This window comes from Pristiophorus japonicus, chromosome 12 (genome assembly GCF_044704955.1).
Source record: "Pristiophorus japonicus isolate sPriJap1 chromosome 12, sPriJap1.hap1, whole genome shotgun sequence".
Lineage (NCBI taxonomy): Eukaryota > Metazoa > Chordata > Chondrichthyes > Pristiophoridae > Pristiophorus > Pristiophorus japonicus.
In genome coordinates this window covers 40,834,919-40,857,338 of record NC_091988.1, presented here as the reverse complement: position 1 = coordinate 40,857,338, position 22,420 = coordinate 40,834,919, and the positions used below count along the sequence as shown (strand labels likewise).

The following is a 22,420-nucleotide window of genomic DNA, read 5'->3' as shown; positions in this document are numbered from 1 at the left end:
AACATTTTTAACACCAAAGTTATGACATTTGAAGCTGTGCTTAGAAATCTGTTTTTTGGTTTGTAGCATTTATTGGTGTGTTCCTGAAACAGAATAATTTTATCACAAAAACAAAATTGGGATGCTTTGTTGAAATGCATTCTGGTTACTAAATGAATAAGACTTTCAAATAAATTCCTCAGAACCAGTGGGAGTGGGTAGCAAAGAAAGTTGAGATCAAAAGGGATTGCAAGAAATCAAATCTAAGCCAGTTTAGTTTAAATTAATACACAGGGGCGTAGTTGACTTCAACTGCAATAGAGGAGAGTAGAAAATGCAGGAAAATGCTGGAGGTGCCCTTGTTGTCCTGGCATTATATCAGATGTTCTGTGATTTTGCTGTTGCATGGATACCTACCAGTGGGATGTGATTAATGAGTATTCTGAAATACCTTTGCACAGCACTTTCTACTGTGGTAAACACAACCAGCATTAGAATTTATGAAAGAGGTTTATTATAGCATAAATAACAAAGCTTTATTATGTAATAGCGTAGAAGCTAAAATACACATCACACTGTTAAATGGATTAGGGAGACAGACTTCCCAGCCATTAGGGGACAAGGGAAACCCATTGAACTTCCAACTCCATATCTCTTCATCACAACGACCTCCTACTTCCACCTCTGTACATAAGAACATAAGAAATAGGAACAGGAGTAGGCCATTTGGCCCCTCGAGCCTGCTCCGTTATTTAGTAAGATCGTGGGCCACCCCGATCTGTGTGAGAACACCACCACAGGTCGGGGATATAAATAGAGCTGGAGCGCTAGGCCCTGGAACATCGTGGGCGAAGGTGCGGCAAATGAGGGTACGGGGCCCAGAAGAGCCGAGGGCCCAGGGGCAGCATGGGCCAGCCCACACTGCAATATGTGTGCGCACTAGGTCCGTGCAGCAGAGCAGGTCTCCAGTCGTCCTGGTTCAATCCTTGCCACTGGATAAAGGCCTAGCTCTGTCATGTGGTGGCTGATGTGCAACGGTCACCACACGTTAAAAAAATCCACGCACAGGCATCTTCCACCACCTCAACTGGAGTTCAGGACTGGAACATCGGGTCCTTCATTGAAACATCTGTGAACTCATGTGGAAGCAAGTCATCCTCGTTCGAGGGACCGCCTATGATGATGGCTGATCTGATCCTGGCCTCAACGCCACTTCTCTACCTGCTCCCCATAACCCTTGACTCCCTTATCATTCAAAAATCTGTCTATCTCCACCTTAATATATTCAAGACAGCCTCCACAACTCTCTAGAGTAGAGAATTCCAAAGATTCACAACCCTCTGAGAGAAGGTTCCTCCTCATTTCTGTTTTAAATGGGCGACCCCTTATTCTGTAATAATCGCCTACCTCCATCCCTGCTCATAAGAACATAAGAAATAGAAGCAGGAGTAGCCCATAAGGCCCCTTGAGCTTGCTGTGCCATTCAATAAGATCATGGCTGATCGTCCATGTCAACTCAACTTTCCTGCCCTATCCCCATATCCCTTGATTCCCTTACTGCCCAAGAATCTATCCATGTCATTCTTGATTATACTCAACTACTGAGCACCCACAGCCCTCTGGCATAGAGAATGCTCGACCCAGCTCCTGCTGAAACTCTCATCCATGCTGCTCTCACCTCCAGACTTGCCTATTTTAATGCTCTCCTGATCAGTCTCCCATGTTCTGTGCTCTCTAAATTTCAGCTCGTCCAATCTTCTGCTACCCTGTATCCTTTCCTGCACCGAGTTTGGGTTCACCCATCGTACCCGTCCTTGCTGACCTGCATTCCCCCAATGCCTCAAATTTAAAATTTGCATTCACTTGTTTAAATGATCCATGACCTACCTTCTCCCTTCCTTCTCAAATGCTATACTCCGCCAACCAGCACCACCAAATTCAAGTTGTTGTATTAGTAGTACAAGAAACTTAGATACTATTCATGGTGAAACAGACTTTTGCCTTCACATCACTAAATCAAGATAAAAGGTGCGTTTTGAACCTCACCTGTGGAAAGTGGATGGAGGGTTAAATCACCCAAGAAACCTACTCATTGACATCCCGCTCCATTCCCGCAGTCTGGAATTTTAACCTGCTTTTCTGAGCAGGCGGCAAAGACACCCACCTGAAACTGGCACGGCCATTCTGATGCAGTTTGAGCTCCTGTGATATCACTGGGACCTGTCTGCTATTTTACCTGGTGACATGCTAAGGGATTTCGATTTTCCTGCCTGACCAGGAGCCGTGGCCTGTAGAGACCCAAAGAGGTTTTTATTTGACTTTTTTTTCACTTTCCACATGGGGCCAGGAGGTGCAGAAGTGCTTCTTCAGGCCCCACAAGGAGAATTGAAGCCTCCCCAGCCCAGGATCTCACCCCGCACCTCCCCCCCCAGCCCCTTTCAAAATTGTGAGACCCTCTCTAAACCCCCTCCCTGCGCCTTACCTGAATGCTGGGGTGTTCTTTTGGTCTCAGCTGGTTGCCTCCTGCCTCCTGATATACCGCTCCTTCCCACTGCCCAACTGCTGCTTCCCGTTAGTTCTGGGTAGGTAATGGATCTGCGGCATGCAGGTGAGGTCCAGGAGTTAAAATTGCCGGAGTGTCTCACTGCCGAGTTCAAGGGAAGGTGGCGCCTCCCTCAGCGCCCCGCCCCCCCGCCACTCCATGCGGTCCAATTCCCATGGTCAAGTTAAAATTGGACCGAAAGTGTCAGATTTTGCTACAGTTTTAGGGCCAGTGTAATTGATGCTTATATTATACTGTACTTACAAATGCCATTTAGTATTGTCTGTTTATGCTTTGCACAGTCAGGTAATGGTTCAATTGATGGAGAAATAACTTTAGGATATCCAAGCAGTGTTGTAAAACAGAATACAGGTAGAGCGTCCGAAATCCAGAGTTTCAAAAACCGCAATGTTCCGAAAACCGGACACTGTGCAGATCGCACGAAACGGCATCTGAAATCCGGAAATCTGTTCCGAAAACCCGACATCTTTTCACAACAGTGATCTAAACGGCATAAAATGAAAGTATCTGTAGTAATATTTTAGGAATGGATATTTGGTACTCTGATCAGTATTCTGTAAATAATCCCCCCCACCCACAAGCACAGACACACACATCACCATCACCCTGCCTTGCTGTTCCTCCAGGAGGTGTCTCCAAGAGTGAATTTGAGTGTTCTCCCGTCGATTTTTGCATAGATTTCTGATGAGATAACTGCCACATGAATAAACCAACATTATTTGTGAAGAGCTCTCAGTGTTTCCAACTGGGGTCATACTGGGGTGGTTACTGATTATCATTCTGTCCCTACTCTAAGATAAAGAGAAGGGGGGCCCATTTGAGCCCTAAGCACAGGGTGGCACTTGCGGACAAACTCGTTTGAGGGGTTCCGACCGCACTTGATGCTGAATGAGGTAGGCAGCGGTGAGAGAGTGATAACAAGGGCTGATCTTTTAAGGGGGAGGGTATGCGCGAGGGAATTATTTCATCATGCCGCTTTCGAAAGCTCCCTTCGGAGAAGACTGTGTGTCCGATCTGGTATCAGCCCTGGATGCAGTCCTGCCAGATCACACCAGGTGCCCGTGCAGTCAATCCAAAACAAGGTTAAGCATAATAAAAAAAAAATTTTAATCACCCACAGCCGCTGTCCCTGACATTATCCGACTTTGAATCACCCACAGCCGCTGTCCCTGTCTCCAAAATCCGGAAATATCCGAAACTCGGCCCAGTGGTTTCCGGTTTCGAGACGTCGGATTTCTGTTCCGAAATCCGTAAAAACCCTAAAACCGGAATGGCCTTGGTCGCGAGGTTTCCAGATTTCGGAAGTTGTACTTGCATTTATTTCAATCAAATATAATTATAAAGCAGTAAGTTAAGCATCCTGATTCTCTCTGAAATGTGTAAAACTTCAACAAATCAGAATGCAATCAAGAGTGTTCTATGCCTCAGATGCACTTCACCATTATGCTGGCAACAAAACTTAATCATCAATTTTTTATGAGTCTTGCAAAGAACAATTTTCTGTTTAAAATACTCATCAATCTTTTCACTCTTAGGGGAATGGACATGAGAGAGATTTTATGGATGACAACAGAGTCTATATTCTGGATGCTTTTAATAGATACATCTACCCAGGCGATGGATTTGCAAAGCGTAAGTCAAGTAATCACTGTTAAATTTCTAATGTAATTAGTGTTACATTCAGCTTTATATGCAATGATTTTTTTTTTACCAGAGTGACGAGATCTAAAAGTAAATTGAAAGTACCTTTGAAATTGATCTAGGATTTGCAACCTATGAATGGTTGTTGCTGCATGGAATCTGCAAGAACAATTGATCACAAAAAATCTTTTACATTCTGCACCTTTCACACACCTGCGTGGGTTCTGGAGAAACTATGCACTGAGTATACACATGAAAAATGTTGTCATAATGTTGCCTCACGTGGACCTCTATTCCCACATCATATAATACATATGACGCACCCTTGCATCAGTTTATCTCCAGATAAATGTTGTCTGTTCTTAAAGTCATATCTCATTTTCAGGAATAGATTAGATAATTGAGAATTCTGTTGTCTGAATTGGCAAATCCAGATTTTTATTTTCCTTTTCCGATTATAAAAGAGTCTTAAGGTGTCCACAGTGGTTTGCATTGGCGATGAACCTCCAAAAATATCATGCGTAATTATCCTTTTCAGGATAAGCATTTTAGGTTATATGATAACACAAGCAAGCAATTCTATGCTCTCTAGATACCCCTAATTGCCCTTGAGAAGGTGGTGGGGAGCCGCCTTCTTGAACCGCCGCAGTCCTTGTGGTGAAGGTACTCTCACAGTGCTGATAGGGCGGGAGTTCCAGGATTTTGACCCAGCGACGATGAAGGAATGGCGATATACTTCCAAGTCAGGATGGTGTGTGACTTGGTGGTGAACTTGGAGGTGGTGGTGTTCACATGCGCCTGCTTCCCTTGACCTTCTAGGATTTGGGTGGTGCTGTCGAAGAAGCCTTGGCAAGTTGCTGCAGCGCATCTTGTAGATGGTACACAATGCAGCCACGGTACTTTGGTGATGGAGGGAGCGAATGTTTCAGGTGGAGGATGGGGTGTCAATTAAGCGGACTGCTTTGTCCTGGATGGTGTTGAGTTTCTTGAGTGTTGTTGGAGATGCACTCATCCAGGAAAGTGGAGAGTATTCCATCACACTCCTGACTTGTGCCTTGTAGGTGGTAAAAAGGCTTTGCACTCAGCATAGAGAGTATGTCCTAGTTCAGCTATCTGGTTGGACTTTGGCACTGACCCATGTAATACATTGCCTGGATCAAAAACAAACTTGTGGACTCCACAGTTGGATTGGTATGTTTATAGCAATGTCTTGACAAAAGCTTTAAATACTGTGCAAAATGCAATAATTGCTTCACAATCACTGAAATTCATGATCATTCTATAAAAAGCTTGTTCCCCAAACATGATACCATGACCTGCTAAATTTGCTTCAAGTTCACAAAATTATACCTATAAGGAATGGCTCCTCAGTGCTGAAGTCATTCCGATGCTAGTTGACACAGAGTATGTTCCTGTCAATAATCCCTCACAGATACTCAATACCAAGTGCCAGTGTACCCCTGAAGTAATAACAAAGAAAGTATCCCTAAACGATTCTGGTCTTGTTCTCCCAGTCCTCTTCCATCTAGGGATAGGTAACATGCACAGGTATGGTCCCCATCCACATTATTTTCTTTGGGGCCCCTCCCTCTGAGATTTCCATAGATTTCCTTTGGGGAAGGGGAATGCAGGGAAAGCAGAGGCACGTCTGGGACCCTTCGGTGAACTGCATATGGGGGAATGGCTGAATAAAACATCATTGACTTGGTGGAACTGAGAAGAGCCTTGCTCCCATCAAGGTAGGGCAGATTAGACACGCTAAAGCCAGCAGAGATTCAAAAGCCTACTTAGGGTATCTCATGTACCTGATTGAGAACAGGACTCCGCCAAGGAAGAGGAATGTTCCAATGAATTTCCTGAGGGCACGTTTTTAGACCAGAGCTTCGACTCGATAAAGGCATTTATCACAAGGCTTATCTCAAGCCTTAATTTAGTAGCCCCAGGAGTCTTGCAGAATGGAATCTCACCTGATCCCTCATGGTAACCTCCTTATGGACCGTGTTCACAAAGGTCTGGGCTGACATACCTAAATGATCAAAATCGAACACTAAAATAGACCAAATATAAAAATCCATCAAGACTCAGTGTAACCCTTTCAAAGTACATCCGTTGCATACTCCATGGTAGTACTTAGGCCCTCTAACAGCATAGGAAATCCACAATACAGGAGATGAACTCTCAGCTGAGAACTCCAGTGAATGAAGATACTTCACCAACAAGGGTCTAATGAGGTTCAGGTTGCATGTCAACAGGCTCATTGGGCAACACTTGTTCCAGGTGGGCCACACATCTCCAAGTTACTAAAACAGATTGGGCATTCTCCCAAGTCAATTGCTGTAGCTGATCAAGGGGAGACTACCTTACTGCAGTAGGAAGCATCTAATGAAAATGTATTTTTGGAAGACATACAGAGGAACTGTTAAAATATTTTAAAAATAGGCAATAGAACATGCAAACTATGACTGTGATAGCTTTGAAAGCAGGATCCTTTTTAAGAGTGCTCTCTGTTGTCTGACAAGCTACGGCAAAGGTTGGCTTAGCTATAGCCTTATTATGGCACCTCCCAATGTTCAGGGGTACCCCCTCACTTTCACACAATATTAATGGCCAGATGCTCCTGTTGAGTATTCACCCATGGATCCAGACCACCTCAGATCCCACATAGTTAACTTGCCAGATATTTATTTTTTAACACTGACCCAGACAGCGAGCCCAGTAGGAATTTGTAATTGTATACTAAACAACACTATGGAGACATGGGTCCAAGAGACTATCAGTGAGGGTAATTGACTTCATTTCACAAGCACATATCTCAGATTCCATGGGGAGATCAGATTGGATCACACGAAGGACCCTATTTTGGCAATAGTGTTGCCTGCCAAGATAGTTAAACCACGAGAATCAAGGACAACAGAAAGGGTTCATCTTGATCAGTACAGAACAGATTTCCACGCCAAGCATTTTGTACTCCATAAAAAGACAGGAAGACTCAACGGGCTAGAATTTCCCCTAAGCCCGCCAGCGCCCGATTGCCGCCCAAAAAACCACTACGGCTGGGAAGATTATCGCCGGCGAAAACTTCCCGAAAACATTTTTTTTAATCCGCCCAGCGAAAAATATGGGCCTTGCACCCCCAATCTGGACGGAAAGTAAAATTTAGACTAGATTGGGCGGAGCCTAAAGAAAATGAGCGAAAAATAAAAACATCTATAAAAATTTACACTGAGGCTGCGGGTTGGGCCTAACACCAAAAAAAGAATAAAAAGAATTTTTCAAAAAACCTAACTAAAAACTGTTAAAAACATTCCCAAGACACTTCTAAATTAAATCACCACAGCAGATTTTTAAAATAATTAGTAAAAAAACCGATCACTTACCTTTTTCTTGCAGACCTACCGCCCAGCTCCGCTGATCCTTGAGGGCGTTTCTTTTTTAATACTTACCTACGGGACCCCGCTCAACCAAAAATCACACCATGGCGATCTGTGGATGGTGCACGCCGGTGGTTCTCTCCCCAACAGTACCTCAAAACCGCCGGCGTGCCTCAGCTGGGGAATTTTTCACCGACTCAGTTCTCGCCCAAAACAGCCAATACCGCCGAGAAACCGGGCAGTGAACCAGTGCAAATTCTAGCCCAACGAATCGGAAAATGATACAGCAGAGAAGGAGGCCATTCAACACATCATGCCGGTACTGGCTCTTTGACAGTCAGCATCATTCCCCTGCCCTTTCCCCGGAGCCCTGCAAATTTATCCCTTCAAATATTTAGCCAATTCCCTTTTGAAAGTTATTATTGATCTATTTCCACCACTCTAGCAGGCAGTGCATTCCAGATCATAACAATTCGCTGTGCAAAAAAAATTTTCCTTATCTCGTCTCTGGTTATTTTGCTAATTACCTTCAATCTGTGTCCTCTGGTTACTGATCCTTCTGCCATTGGAAGCAGTTTCTCCTTAATTACTCTTATCAAAACCCTGCATGATTTTGAATACCTCTAATTAATCTCCCTTTAACCTTCTCTGCTCTAAGGAGAACATCCTTAGTTTCTCAAGTCTCCCCATGTAACTGAAATCGCACATCCCTGGTACCATTCTAGTAAATCTCTGCACCCTCTCTTAAGCCCTTGACTTGCTTCCTAAAGTGTGGTGCCCAGAATTGGCCACAATACTCCAACTGGGGCCGAACCAGTGACCTTTAAAGGTTTAACATAACTTTGTTGCTTGTGTAGCCCTATGGGGAAAATATTACAGGCAGGAGAGGGTCGGGGTGGTGGGGGGGGGAGGTTAAATTGGCAAATATGTGAAATCCAACCCCAACCTGCCACAAGCGTGCCTATTTGTAATTTAACCACGGCGGGTTTGGAAGCGTCCTTCCCTATGATCTCTCCCTCCCGATCACCATCTGGACACCCCCCTTCTGCCCTGTGATCTTTGTCTCCCTCCCACGATATGCACATCCCCCGATCTTTCCCTCTCTCCTCTCGCTTGCTGCTGCGCTGCGAGCCCCCCACCATGCTCTGATATTTTCTGGTTGCCGGGGACTATTCTCAACGGTCCCCAGCTGCAGCCTTTTTATTGCTGGGTTTCCTACCCGACAGCTGGACTGCCTGTCAATCTGGCCGGATGCTGGGCGGGAAACAGAGTATAAAAGTGATCACGAGGTTAAAATCTGCCTGCCCTCTGCGTTCCTGGCACTGCTGGGTTTCCCGGCCGCTGACTCGCATTCCCGCTCCTTCCCCGCCTCCCCCTAAATATCAGGCCCAATGCCTCTGTTTATAAAGCCATGGATCCAGTATGCTTTTTTAACAACCTTCTCAACTGCCACTTTCGAAAGTTTGTGTACGTACACCCCCACTTATCTCTGTTCCTGCAACTGTTTAAAATTATTCTATTTTAGACTTCAGCGTGTTAAACCAATTATTAAAACAGAAAATATTCAAGGGGGCCGAATTTGGTGCAGGTTGTGGCCCCAGCCGCCGAGGATCCGCTGGAAATGTATATTTTCTGGGCGATTCCTCCGGAACCACCCATCTGCCGTCCGGGTTCTGCCCGGTGCATGATTGGTCGCAGGGGGATCTGCCGGCGTGACGTCACGCCGCCCGCCCATGCCGGATGCTGCAAATCGGCCATTTTGGTGAGGGATGATGGTCTCAGATCGACCTGCCGCCCACCAGAAGGACCGCTGGCAAAAAGCAGGTGTGAGCTGGCCGTGAGTCGGGCGGCAGGGAGAAGGGCTCCGAGTGCTGCAGCGCTGCACATCGCGGCTATGGTGCAGGTGCTCGACCATCAGGAGTGGGGCTGCTGGAAAAACGTTAGGTGGGTGTTGCTTTACTTTATTGCTAATGGTCATGTTTAATGTGATAAAAGCGACTGAAATGTGTCTAGGCTGATAGAACCTTTTTTCTTTGACCTTGCTGAAAGACCTTCATTGAGAAGCCCAATGGCGAAGGCAAAATAATTTTGTCCATCCAAGCTGATTGATTAATTCTGTGACGCAGTCCTTCAAGAAGTTCTCAGGGAAGCACTACATAATCACATAGAGGGTGAGAGGATTAAGGTTGGAATGATCTATTGTAAACCTGAGACAGCTGCAGACTCTGACAATATTTGTATGGGAGGAAAAGGGTATAAAGTTACAGCTATTTGACTTTAGGGACAGCATGATTACAGAGCAAACCGAGGAAGGACTACGGTCAATAGAACAGAGCAAGAGACAAACGCAGCGGTGATTCAGTGGCCTACCGGTGAGGTTTCAACGACTAGACTGTCACTATAGCTTTGTTAATGTGTTTTTCTTTGTACTGCAAGGAAACTACTTCATAAAATCTGTTCTGATTCATCACAAAAGACCTGTACCCTGTGGTGACGGACATAAGTCTATTCTGAGAGATGTAATTAATCTGACACATCAAATAACCCTCACAGCACATAAAACGTGTTGCGATGGCCTGATGACCGTACCCATTATACAGTGCAGTCAAAAGTGGATGGGAAGTTATTCCTGATAAAACAGATGACCTGAGGGACAGATGTGTCTTTCTCACAAGGCACCACACATGACGTTAAAATCAGACACTCACCAAGAGAGGGTCAACAATGTGAGTGTATTTACCAGTGCACAATAACAAAGGTTACCTAACATTATTACATTTACAAACATTTACACCACCAACACCCATCCCTCTACCCGCCACCACCTCTCGTCCCCTCCCTTGAAGCGATGCCCAAGCTCCTCTTCCTCGCCCCGCCTACACCACGGTGTCCCACTCCCCTGCCCCTCTCTGCCTCTGGTTGACGAGCTTGTGCAGGAGGGCAGCGGGATGTCTGCAGATGTATGCGTCTTGGTGAGAAGGCAGGGGGCGCGACCGAAGGCGCCGACATCTCCTGCTCCTCCAGACCTGTCTGCCTTGAGGGTGTGGGCTCGGGGGCTTGAACTGCATGTCCAGAAGCCATCTCTTGCCTCTTCGCCTCAACGCTCTCAGTTGTGCGCTCCAACACAGTGATGAGCCGGTCCATCTTGTCATCATGTTGCTGGGTGAAGGTAGCCATGCTGGTAGCTATCCCAGTCATGGTCTGGAGCATATCGCGACTTATCTGCACACTTGTCCGTGATAACTGGACCATCTCCAGAATTGCAGCGAGCCGTGGTGAATCCTTAGGTGGCTTAGGAACTCCTGGTGGGTTCTGGCGTCTCGTTGCCTTCGTGCCACGGCCTCTGCGCTTGGTTGAACTTGCCAGTGTGGAGTCCGTTCCAAACCCCAGGAACTCAGAGCTCGACGCCGAGGTTTTGCGGACAACTGGTTCACATGGCAGGAGGCAGCTGTCATCCTGTTCCTACTCCTGGAGATCAAGGGTCTCAAAGAAGGGCCCTTTTCCCTCCTCTCTCTCCTCTTCTTCGTGGCTCAAGGTGGTGGAGGCTTGCCACGACCATTCCGGGTGAGTTCATTTTACCTGTGCTCCATCTCCCTTACTAGCTCCTCCAATTCCTGTTCATTAAACCATGGAGTTCTGGGCCTGGTTTTGCCAGTCTTTACTGCTGGTTTCTGGCCACTCATCATCAATGATGAAACGAATGGCTGCTCAACAGTTAGTGTGTCTCAATTTCTCTGACTGCCCCCTCTCCAAACTCCAACTCTCTCCTCTCCACCTGCAACTCTCATCTCTCCACCTGCAACTCTCATCTCTCCACCTCCAACTCTCATCTCTCCACCTCCAACTCTCTCCTCTCCACCTCCAACTCTCATCTCTCCAAACTCCAACTCTGTCCTCTTCACCTCCAACTCTCTCCTCTCCACCTCCAACTCTGCCCTCTCCAACTTCCACCTCTCTCCTCTCCAACCTCCAATTCTCTCCGCTCCAAACTCCAACTCTCATCTCTCCACCTCCAACTCTCTCCTCTCCAGCCTCCAACTCTCTCCTCTCAAATGCCAACTCTCTCCTCTCCCCTCTCACAGTCACAGGTGGAATAAAGTGGTGTGCCATTATGCGCATGCGCAGTACAGCAATCAGCCTCAAACAGCCCTGAAATGACGACACATTGGAAGACAAAAACTACAACAACAAAAAACGCGAAGCATGCGCATTGCAGAGGAGAGAGTTGGAGGTTGGAGAGGGGGCAGTCGGAGAAATTGAGACACACAAACCGTTGAGCAGCCATTCGTTTCATCCTTGATGATGAGTCGTCAGAAACCAACAATGAAGACTGGCAAAACCAGGCGAAGATCCCCGAGTGGAGAGGCCTCCAACTGCCGCACACTGCTGACGCCGGCTACTCAATCCCACTCCCGCCCGCCGACTCCCACTGCCTTCCGCTGACGCTGCTGCCCACACAACGGAGCCTAACGTGGCTCCCAACGGGACCCGGCGGCAGTGGGCGGCAAAAAGATAGGTGCCGCCCGGGGGCCACTAAGAAATGGGCAGCGCCCAAATTCGTCCCCAAGATAATAACATCTTATTACTTGTATTAGGCCTAAGCAAAGTAAAAACAGCACCTCAATATTTCCTCAGACTATCCCAAAATGCTTCACATCGATTGGGTTACTTTGAAAACATAATTGCTGTTGTTATGCAAGTAAATGCCACAGGCTGTTTTGTGCACAGGAAGACTCCACAGGCAGTAAGTTAGAAGAATGATTGGTTAATCTGTTTTTGATGGCGAGGAATATAGACCAAAATATGAGGAATTCTTCACTTTCGTCATAGTGTCACGGGATGTTTTACATCCACCTGAACTACCAGATGGCGATTCAATTTAACATTTCTTTCAAAAAGTGGCACCTCCGACAATGCAGCACTCCTTTTATACTAAAAGATGCACTTACGGACCTGGCAGCAGAGATTTGGATGAGCTCAAATTTACAGAGGGTGTAAAATGGGATGCTGGGCAGGAGAGCATTGGAATAGTTGTGGGAGGGGGGGTGGCAGTGGAGAAGGAATTCTTAGCTGCTTTCTTTGTCAAGACACAATCCTCTTGCTCTTAAAGGTACCTCCTTGATTCAATATTTAGCTAAGCAAGTCAGAGAGACTGATGCTCTCCGTTGTCCAAGACACTGCTGCCCGTATCCTAACTCGCACCAAGACCCGCTCACCCATCACCCCTGTGCTCGTTGACCTACATTGGCTCCCGGTCCAGCATCGCCTCAATTTTAAAATTCTCATCCTTGTTTTCAGATCTCTCCATGGCCTTGCCTCTCCTTATCGCTCTAACCTCTTCTAGCCCGACAACCATCAGAGATCTCTGCATTCCTCCAATTCTGGCTACTCGTGCATCCTTGATTTTCTTCGCTCTACCATTGGCTGCCGTTCCTTCAGTTGCCCAGGTCCTAAGTTCTGGAATTACCTCCCTAACCTCTCTGCGTCTCCACCACCCTCTCCTCCTCCTTTCAGACGCTCTTTAAAACCTACCTTTTTAAAACCTACCTCTTTAAAACCTACCTCTTTGAGCAAGCTTTTGGTCACCTGGCCTAATATCTATTTATGTGGCTTTGTCATATTTTGTTTGAAAATCGTTTCTGTGAAACCTTGGGACATTTTACTCCGTTAAAGGCAGTATATAAATGCAAGTTGTTTCCTCGCGACTGGAAGATTGAACTCTAGGTAGATGAGGTCGTTTTTAGGAATTGGGCATCTGGAGATAGACTTCTGCAGACAATCATCAGCTCTTGTGATTCTGCTTCAGGGCAAAGGCGCTATCTGTCTGGAGGCTGGATGGTCTCTCCTACGTCTTAAAGACAAAGTTTTTTGTATGAGGCTGAGCTATTTCCCGAATCCATAGGAAGGTCAAAAGATATATGCAGAAAGTGAAAGTTCCACTGGTATCCCATATTGGCTCTACAAATAGTATGGCACTGGGCAGAAGCAGGATCTGTTGCCTCACAGCTTGGGTTTCCTTTCAGATCCTTTCAGAACTCAGGGTGGGAAGGTCAAATATTTAATCTGAATGTGGGATATTCGGGTTGATGGTCTTGTTATTGAAAGGTGACAACTGTCGATTGGGTCATCTATCCCCAGTGGTCAATACCTTGATTCAGTCACAGGGGATACCAATACAGCTTATAGCACAAATTTTAGAGGAATAGGATTGAAAAAACAGGGAAGTTATGTTAAACGTACAGAACCTTGGTTAGACCACACTTCGAGTACTGTGTACTGTTCTGGTCTCCATATTGCAAAATGTTTATAGAGGCACTGGAGAGGGTGCAGAAAAGGTTTACAAGAATTATACCAGAACGGAGAGATTGAACAGACATGGGCTCCTTTCGCTAGAAAATAGAAGGCTGAGACCTAATAGAGGTTTTTTAAATTATGTAACGGTCTGATAGGGTAGATTTGGAGAAGATTTTTCCACGTGGGGGGAGTCCAAAACTAGGGGTCATAAATGCAAGGTAAGTCACTAGTAAATCCAATAAGGAATTCAGGAGAAACGTCTTTACCCAGAGAGTGATTAGTATGTGCAACTGACTATCACATGGAATGGTTGAGGCGAATAGCAAAGATGCATTTGAGGGGAAGTTAAATAAGTACATGAAAGAGCAAGGAATAAAGGATATGCTAATGGGGTTAGATGAAGTAGATTGGGTAGGAGGCTCAAGTGGAGCATAAACACCAGCCGCCATGGAGGCCCCGACCTGGGAGGGAACATCAGTGGCAGGTTGGGACCATAAAAGGCGCGGCGAGCGGCGGCCATGGGCAACGTGGAGGCGTACCACTTCAGTGTACAGCCTGAGCTAGTGCAGGAGGGCGACGGTTGTGAAGAGTGACGTCATTAAGATCTAGGTCGGTGATTGAAGCATGGGCAGATACAGCTGGAGCGGCGAGGTCGGGGCGAAGGAGCGACGAGAGATTGTGGAGGGACGTGATCGGGGCCCAGGGGAGACGCGGGTTCCGGGCCAGGGGCCAGAGGGGCCCAGGGGCAGCACGGACCAGCCCACACTGCGATATGTGTGCGCACTAGGTCCGTGCAGCAGAGCTGGTCTCCAGTTGTCTTGGGTAATCCTTGCCACTGGACCAAGACCAAGCTCTGTCAAGCCCGTGCAGTGGCTGGTGTGCAACAGCCACTCCACATTAAAAAAATCCACGCACAGGCATCTTCCACCCTTCAGGATGTAATTCGGGTCCTTCATTGAAACACCTGTGAACTCCTTTTTTTGGCGTGGAAGCAAGTCATCCTCGTTTCGATCACCTATGATGAAACACCAGCATAGACCAGTTGGGCCAAATAGCCTAAATCTATGCTGTAAATGAGACATAATGGCACTCTACTAAGTTAATTAATCCTAGCTTGTGTAATGTCCAGCGCATTTTGGAATTAGTCCAACATCTATTTCAAACCTAATTCTAATCAGATACAATTGTGGCTAATTCAGTCTTTCATAATTAATTTGCATTAGGGAAACATTCATTTGATGTACTAATTTACCCAAATTGTTTGGAAATTGTACCTGCTGCTTTCTAATTGTGACTTTAATTTAGTTCTCCATTAGTTAATGTACCCACCATTCAATATTTTTCAATATGTGAGTTTAATTTTCTTGCATGTAAAAGTACACTGTTAGCATTAGAGCTTTTGGATTAGAGGCAAGAGATTTGTTTTGTGTCCTGGTATATCAAGAGTTATAAATGATGAGTTAAGATGAACTTTCTTCATCCGGATCTTCCACTGTGTGTAGTTGTCCTTTTCATATGCAAGTTTCTGCTTATTGGCTATATGCACTGCTGGAATGATGAGCTCCTATTTCTGGCACTGTTTTACTCACAAGATGATTTCTATAACTGGCGGCCAATCTGCAATGTCAGCTTTAGGCCCAGGTGGCAAGCTGAAAATCTACCCCCGAGTGTTCTATTTTATTTCAAAACAAATGCTTTGATTTCTGCAAACTCCAAACGCAATGATGTTTAGGTTTCCGCAGCCTTCAACCCAATCCTTTCATCCGTCAAACACCTCAGAAATAGTGAAGGTGACATCTGTGATCAAATGGAGTGAGACCGTTTGGAAAACCCATTTAAACACATGGAGCTGTGTTCATTTTCAGAGTGAGTGACATTAAAACAAAACTAATGGCCCTCGCTCCAGACTGGAGAGAGTTAACAAGCGTGTACTCTTAAGAATAAAACTATAGTTGCAAACCTCACTGATAATCAATTTCAGTTTAAAAGGGTCAACAAAGGTCAAACCGCAAATGCCACAATGCATTGGAATGCAACACACGTTAAGTACTGTTATCTGCTGGCACATTGTTTCATAATCATTAACTCATTCATACCCCTTATTACTATCTCGTACGGTTTAAAAGCTGTTGTAAACTAATTGAGTCACCTATATATTTAGAAGAAAGAAACAATTTGCATTTACATAGCGCCTTTCATGTCCTCAGGATATCCCAAAGTGCTTCACAACAATAAAGTACTTTTTTAAAGTGTAGTCGCTGTTGTAAAAAAGACAAGCATGGCAGCCAATTTGCATACACCAAGGTCCACAATAGAAACATCGGAACAGGAGTAGGCCAGTCAGCCTCTTGAGTCTGTTCCGCCATTCACTGAGTTCATGGCTGATCTGTACCCTAACTTCTTCCACCCCCCTTGACTCCATAATCCCTTAATATCCTTGGCTAGAAAAAATCTATTATTTCCATATTTAAAATGACTAATTGCACTAGCATCTACTTAAGAAAATAAGAATTAAGAGCAAGAGTAGGCCATACGGTCCTTCGAATCTGCTCCACCATTCAATAAGATCACGGCTGATCTCCGACCTCAACTCCACTTTCCCACCTGACCCCTACATCGCTTGATTTACCCTACAGTCCAAAAATTTATCTATCTCAGCATCCACAGACCTTTGGGGTAGAGAATTCCAAAGATTCACAACCCTCTGAGTGAAGAAATTCCTCCTCATCTCAGTCTTAAGTGGCTGACCTCTTATCCTGAGACTATGCCTCCTCGTTCTCGACTCTCCAGCCAGGGGAAACAACCTCTCAGCATCGACCCTGCCAATCCCCCTCAAGATTTTATAGGTTTCAATGAGATCACACCTCATTCTTCTAAGCTCCAGAGAGTATAGGCTCAATCTCTCGTAGGACAACCTTCCCATCCGAGGAATCAATCTAGTGAACCTTCTTTGTACCACCTCTAAGGCAAGTAAGCCCTTCCTCAGATAAGGAGACCAGAATTGTGCGCAGTACTCCAGGGGGCCGAATTTGGTCAACATACCGCCCAAAAATGCGATTTTGGTCAAAAAACACCTACATACCGCTGACATACTGCTCAGCGGAATATTCATCATTGACATACCGCTAAGCGGTATGCACACCGTCCGCCATGCAGGACCGCCCGCATACTGCCCAAAAAGTCCGATTTTCGTTGCGTACCACCGGAGCTGCATACTGTCCTGGAAAAGGTGGTTTTACGTGATGGTAAACGGGCGGAGTGTACGGATCCGCCATTTTGGAAATTGGGAGCTGTCAGCTAAAGCAGCAGCTTTGTATTTCTGAGGTGAACAGTGATTTTACTGTGCAATTTTGATTGGAAAAGGTATATTTACTATTACTGAGTAACTTATTAAGATAAAAAGGCATTTTAGTTTTTTTTCAAGAATGGGGCCTGTATTATCTCAGCCTGCATTGTTGACAACCTGTCTAATGGAGGAACAAGATGTGAGAAAGTTTATTGAGCAGAGCTATAAGGGTAATGGAAAAGGTCGCAGAATGATGATGAGGAGGATGAGGCCTTACCCGCAAAGGATCTTCAAGGAAAGTATTCATACTTGGACCTGACCGATCGACAGTGTGTCCGAAGGCTGCACTTCCAAAAAGAGGTCATCACTGAGATTTTCCAGCTCATTAAGGTAGACCTGCAGCCCAGTATCAGCAACATTACTGCACTCTCTGTCGAGATGAAGGTGACTGCGGCACTTTCCTTTTATGCATGTGGGTCTTTTCATTAGTACACTACTCATTGGTGCATTCGACAGGTAACCAAAGTACTGTATGCACGCCGGATGGAATTTATAAACTTCCCAATAACCAGGGAGGCACAAAATGACGGTGCTTTGGGATTTGCACGCATTGCCGGCTTCCCCAAGGTGCAGAGTGCTGTTGACTGTACCCATATTGTCCTGCGAGCACCATTACAGGAGGCGGAGGTGTACTGAAACCATAAGACATTCCACTCCCTCACTGTGCAGCTCGTATGAGACCATACACAGCGGATAATGTCAGTGAATGCCAACTTTCCAGGGAGCATCCATGATGCGCACATCTTGCGGGAGAGCATTGTGTCTGACCTGTTGAAGTCTGAGCCACAAAGTAAATGCTGGATGCTGGGTGACAAAGGGTACAGCCTCGCCATCTGGCTCTTAAAACATAGAAAAATAGAAATTGGGTGCAGGCGCAGGCCTTTCGGCCCTTCGAGCTTGCACCCCCATTCAATAAGATCACGGCTGATCATTCAACCTCATTACCCCTTTCCTGCTTTCTCTCCATACCCCTTAATGCCTTTGTCCGTAAAGGCCATATCTAACTCCTTTTTGAATATATCTAACGAACTGGCCTCAACAACTTTCTGCGGTAGAGAATTCCACAGGTTAGCCACTCTCTGAGTGAAGAAGTTTCTTCACTCCCCTGCTGAACCCTCACACACAACCCGAGCAACGATACAATAAGAACTATATAGTCACACGTAACATAATTGAAATGACAAATGGAGTGCTGAAGCAGCACTTTTGATGCTTAGACCACTCAGGAGGCAGGCTGCAATACCACCCTGAGCATTGAGCTCAGTTCAGTGATGTGCTGCATGTTGCATAATTTAGCAATCATACGGGGACAGAAATTGCCACAGGGGACTGCGGGACCACCTGAGGAGAGGGTGCAGGAGATGGAGGAGAAAGAAGAGGACAATGAGGGGGAGGAGGATGACGAGGATGCAGATGAACCCTGGAACCACCCCCCAACACCACAGCGGAGGGCACGTGGAGCTTATGCCACTGCAAAAATGTTAGGTCAGCAGCTCAAATGAACGCTTTGCTTGAATGCGGAAAGCTGCGTTTTGGAACCCTGAAGACTGTTAGCCCAAAAGTTTGACACTGTACAAGAGTGCTTAAATTCAATTCAAACGTTTATTGTAAAAATATACAACAGTTTCAAAACTTTGTAAAACTTATAACTATAAAACAACTTTAACAACTTTAATAACAACTTTGAACAAAACTTTTACAACTTTAATAAACTTTTACAAATCAAGCTTCAATGACAATAAAAAGACCCTTTATTTTCCTCGGCCACGACTTCTGCCCCATCGATGCCCGCGTGCTACACCACCCTTGGGACTATTCCCCCCTTTCTTACTCCCGCCCATTCCTTTCCCAGTGGCCCTGAGCCCGGACCTCCCCGTGGTGGTACCAAGCCGGCGTGCAGCACTGCACCCCAAGTGCCGTTGCTGTCGTTGGGGATCAGGCATTGCACGCGCAATAAATGGGGCCTCAGGAGAAGCTCGCGATATGGAAGGCGAGGCTTCAGGGCTGGGAGATGATGTCAGCTCCCCACCCTCAGGTGCTGTCGACCTGACTACTATGGCACGGAAGGATTCCGCGTCATGTCCCAATCCTGTCGATTGCCGCATGGCTTCGACGGATTCAGCGGTTCGCTCCATCGCGGCGATCATACATAACCTTTCCTCTGACTGCCACTCTGATAGAGCCGCGATGCTTGTGGCTATTGTAGTCATGGCCTTGAGCAGCTCTCGACTTATGTCGATGCTGGCCTGTGACAGACGCACCATGTCCTGGTACACGCCTACAGCAACCAACCTTTCCTGCACCAACCTCCGTCGCTGCAGCAAAGGCGCTGCAACACTTGGGGTGCCTTGCTGCGCACCACTTGGTCCCGCAGAATCAGAGGAGCCATGGGGGAATCACCTAAATACAGACTCCGTGGTGGAGGATGTTCCAGCTGTCCCACATGGAGCTGGTGTATCCTCCTCCATCTCCACCTCCACTGGCTCCAGGATCAGCTGCTCTTCCTCTTCCTCATCTCTGCCAGTGGTAAAGTCAGGAGACGGCTGGGTGATGCCAGAGATGGAGGCAGTGGGTCTGTCGTCTGGTCTCTCTCTGTCAGTGTGGTCTGAATCATCCGAGTCTGGAAATACAAAACAACATTTAAAAAAGCTTGGCACCAGGGGAGGGGTCATAGTACATAGTACAGGAACTTATCGCAGTCTTACTTAAATGTCTACCACTGCAGCAGTACCACATTACATATTGCAGACAGACAATACATATATGCATTGTGTTACATGACCCCAATATTGCAGTACATTACATGAAGCCAACATTACAGTGCAATAAACTTACATTACATTTCATCAGGCCAACATTACAGTTACAGTTACATTACATGACATGAGAGGACCACAACATAGACTGCCTTTTAATCAACTTACCATCTTGTGTGAGTGGGTCAGCTCCAATGCCGGTGGTGGCACGGTTGCTATCCCCAACCAGGGACAGGGCACAGATCTCAATGTCAGTAAGAGGCTCCTGGGTTATGGGTCCTCCCCCCCCCCCCCCCCCCACTGCGACACTGATCCGCTGCTATTACAGGTGTCTTCCTCTGCAGAAAGTAAAGTAAAAATCTTCAATCCATTTAACATCGCATGCGCACACACACAAAAAAAGCACTGCGCTGATCCTTTTGTCATTGCTTGAAAAGCATAAATACATCGCTGTTACCTTAAGATAAATAACATCATCTGTGTGACACTGAACCTACATTTACATGGTACATGGCACATGGCGGGGCAGGGATGCATAAATAAAATCATTACTTAATCTTGCTACCTTCACCCGGTCGTTCCACCTCTTCCAGCACCTTTCCACGGTGCGTATCATCGTACTTTTAGAGGGCACGGCGTCCCTGGTCTCATCCCATATTCGGTTGTACTCCTTTGGGGGGGGGTCTTTCCACGACCACCCATGGGCCCCAATTTTGCCCATCACTGGGCGCTGTTTTTTCGTCGCCCAGTGAACTTTTTGGCGCCGAAGCTCAGTCCAAAGATTTCCCAATGTCGAGGCGCTGGCGTCTACTACCAGCGCCAGAATGTTTGGCGCCATACATTCTGGCGCTGGTGTACCTGTAAAAGAAGGTTGCGTGCCATTTCTTTACATAAGGCAAACTTTCCCCACCAACCAAATTTTTTAAACTGGCACAGAGACCCTAGAAACACCGTAGGAAAAACCTTTACCTGCAGTTAGAGAATCCGTGCTGGCCCGCTCCTATCCCCGGCCGAAGGAACTCCCTGTCTCTTCTAAATAAACACAAAGGTAATTTAAAAAACAAATACTAACTATATGCAGGTATAAAATTTAAAATAAATATAAACTTACCAATACTGATGCTCCTGCGATGATAAATAAATGCTCTCACTGCCCAAAATAGTACAAGGAAACCTCTTGAAACCTCCAATTATGAAAAAAACCAACAGACAAATCGAAGTCTTCTTTTGGCATCCAGTACAGCCTTCTCCCGATTCTCTGCGATGTTGACTGCATCTGCTGCTAGTCCAGGCCGAAGGTCCTCCACCCACACGGCCAGCTGCTAGTCCAGGCCGAAGGTCCTCCACCCACATGGCCCGCTGCTAGTCCAGGCCGAAGGTCCTCCACCCACATGGCCCGCTGCTAGCCCGGGCCGAAGGTCTGCACACAAAGGACCGTGCAAGACACTCCAGGCTCAAAGGGAAGCAGCAGTGATCTCTAATAAAGATGGAACATTACATTGAATAAAAAAAATAATCCCACCACAAATCTTTTATGTTTTTATAAAGTATTGGAGTGCCTAGGTGGAAAATACATAATTTATATTAAATATTCCCACCACAAATCTTTATGTTTTAATGGAATATTGGAGTGCTTAGGTGGACATTACATTATGTTTATTAAATATTCCCACCACAAATCTTTTATGTTTTAGTAGAGTTTTGCAGTGTTGGAGTGCTTAGGTGGATAATACTACGAAGTTGTTAATGGATCCAGACTGGGTGAGGTTCACTGATATATGCACCATGGTACTTCGTTGCATGTATCTGTGACCCAGAGCAAGGCAGGATCCATGAACACCTTAGTACTGGAACCTGTTCCTGTATCATTTAAACCAATAATTGGAAGGGGTGAGGCCATTTTACATGTTGAGTCCGGTTATCCTATAATATTTATTAGTGCAGCACTAAAAACTGAAGTGCAGGAGTCAGGTTCAAAGTCCAAAATTAAAATGTTTATTAAACATTTGTACAGCACAGTTGTACTTAGCTTGACTTTACTTATGTTTAAACCTTCATAACTTTAAAAACTTTATTCAAAACCGTGGGAAACTTTACAAAGAACAATCAACTAAAGCAACGAAAAAACAAACATCTATCCTCTTCCTTAGCCTTGTGCGCCAATCCTGCCCCAGTAGATGCCGTTACCCCTGCTTGTGCCTGTAGTTGCAGACTTCTGTACCCCCAGGTGTAATCTGTTACTTTTCCAGCACGGCGTTCCTTAATACTGGGCTACAACAGGGACAGAGCCAAAATGTATCCTAGTGGAATGTCCGGGTTCCTCTTCGTAGTCAACCTCAGCCTCAGGATCAACCCTTTAATTTGGTGCAGAGTAGAAAGCACTCCTTGCATTAAGGACAGCCTGGGTGAGCCCCCTATTGCCGATACTACCTCGTTAACTGTCCCAAAAGTCTTTCCATCTGTAATGACA

The 22,420-nt window shown here is 46.0% G+C and overlaps 1 protein-coding gene across 3 annotated transcripts in view; it reads left to right on the top strand.

The window, feature by feature from the left end:
- The window catches only part of hdac11 (histone deacetylase 11), a 143,619-nt gene that overhangs the window by 110,111 nt on the left and 11,088 nt on the right, over positions 1–22,420 (top strand). For all 3 annotated transcript variants that reach the window (XM_070895345.1, XM_070895342.1, XM_070895343.1), the window contains one exon: positions 4,078–4,174. In XM_070895345.1, coding sequence (XP_070751446.1) covers positions 4,078–4,174 — 97 coding nt within the window. The remainder of the gene's footprint in view (positions 1–4,077; positions 4,175–22,420) is intronic.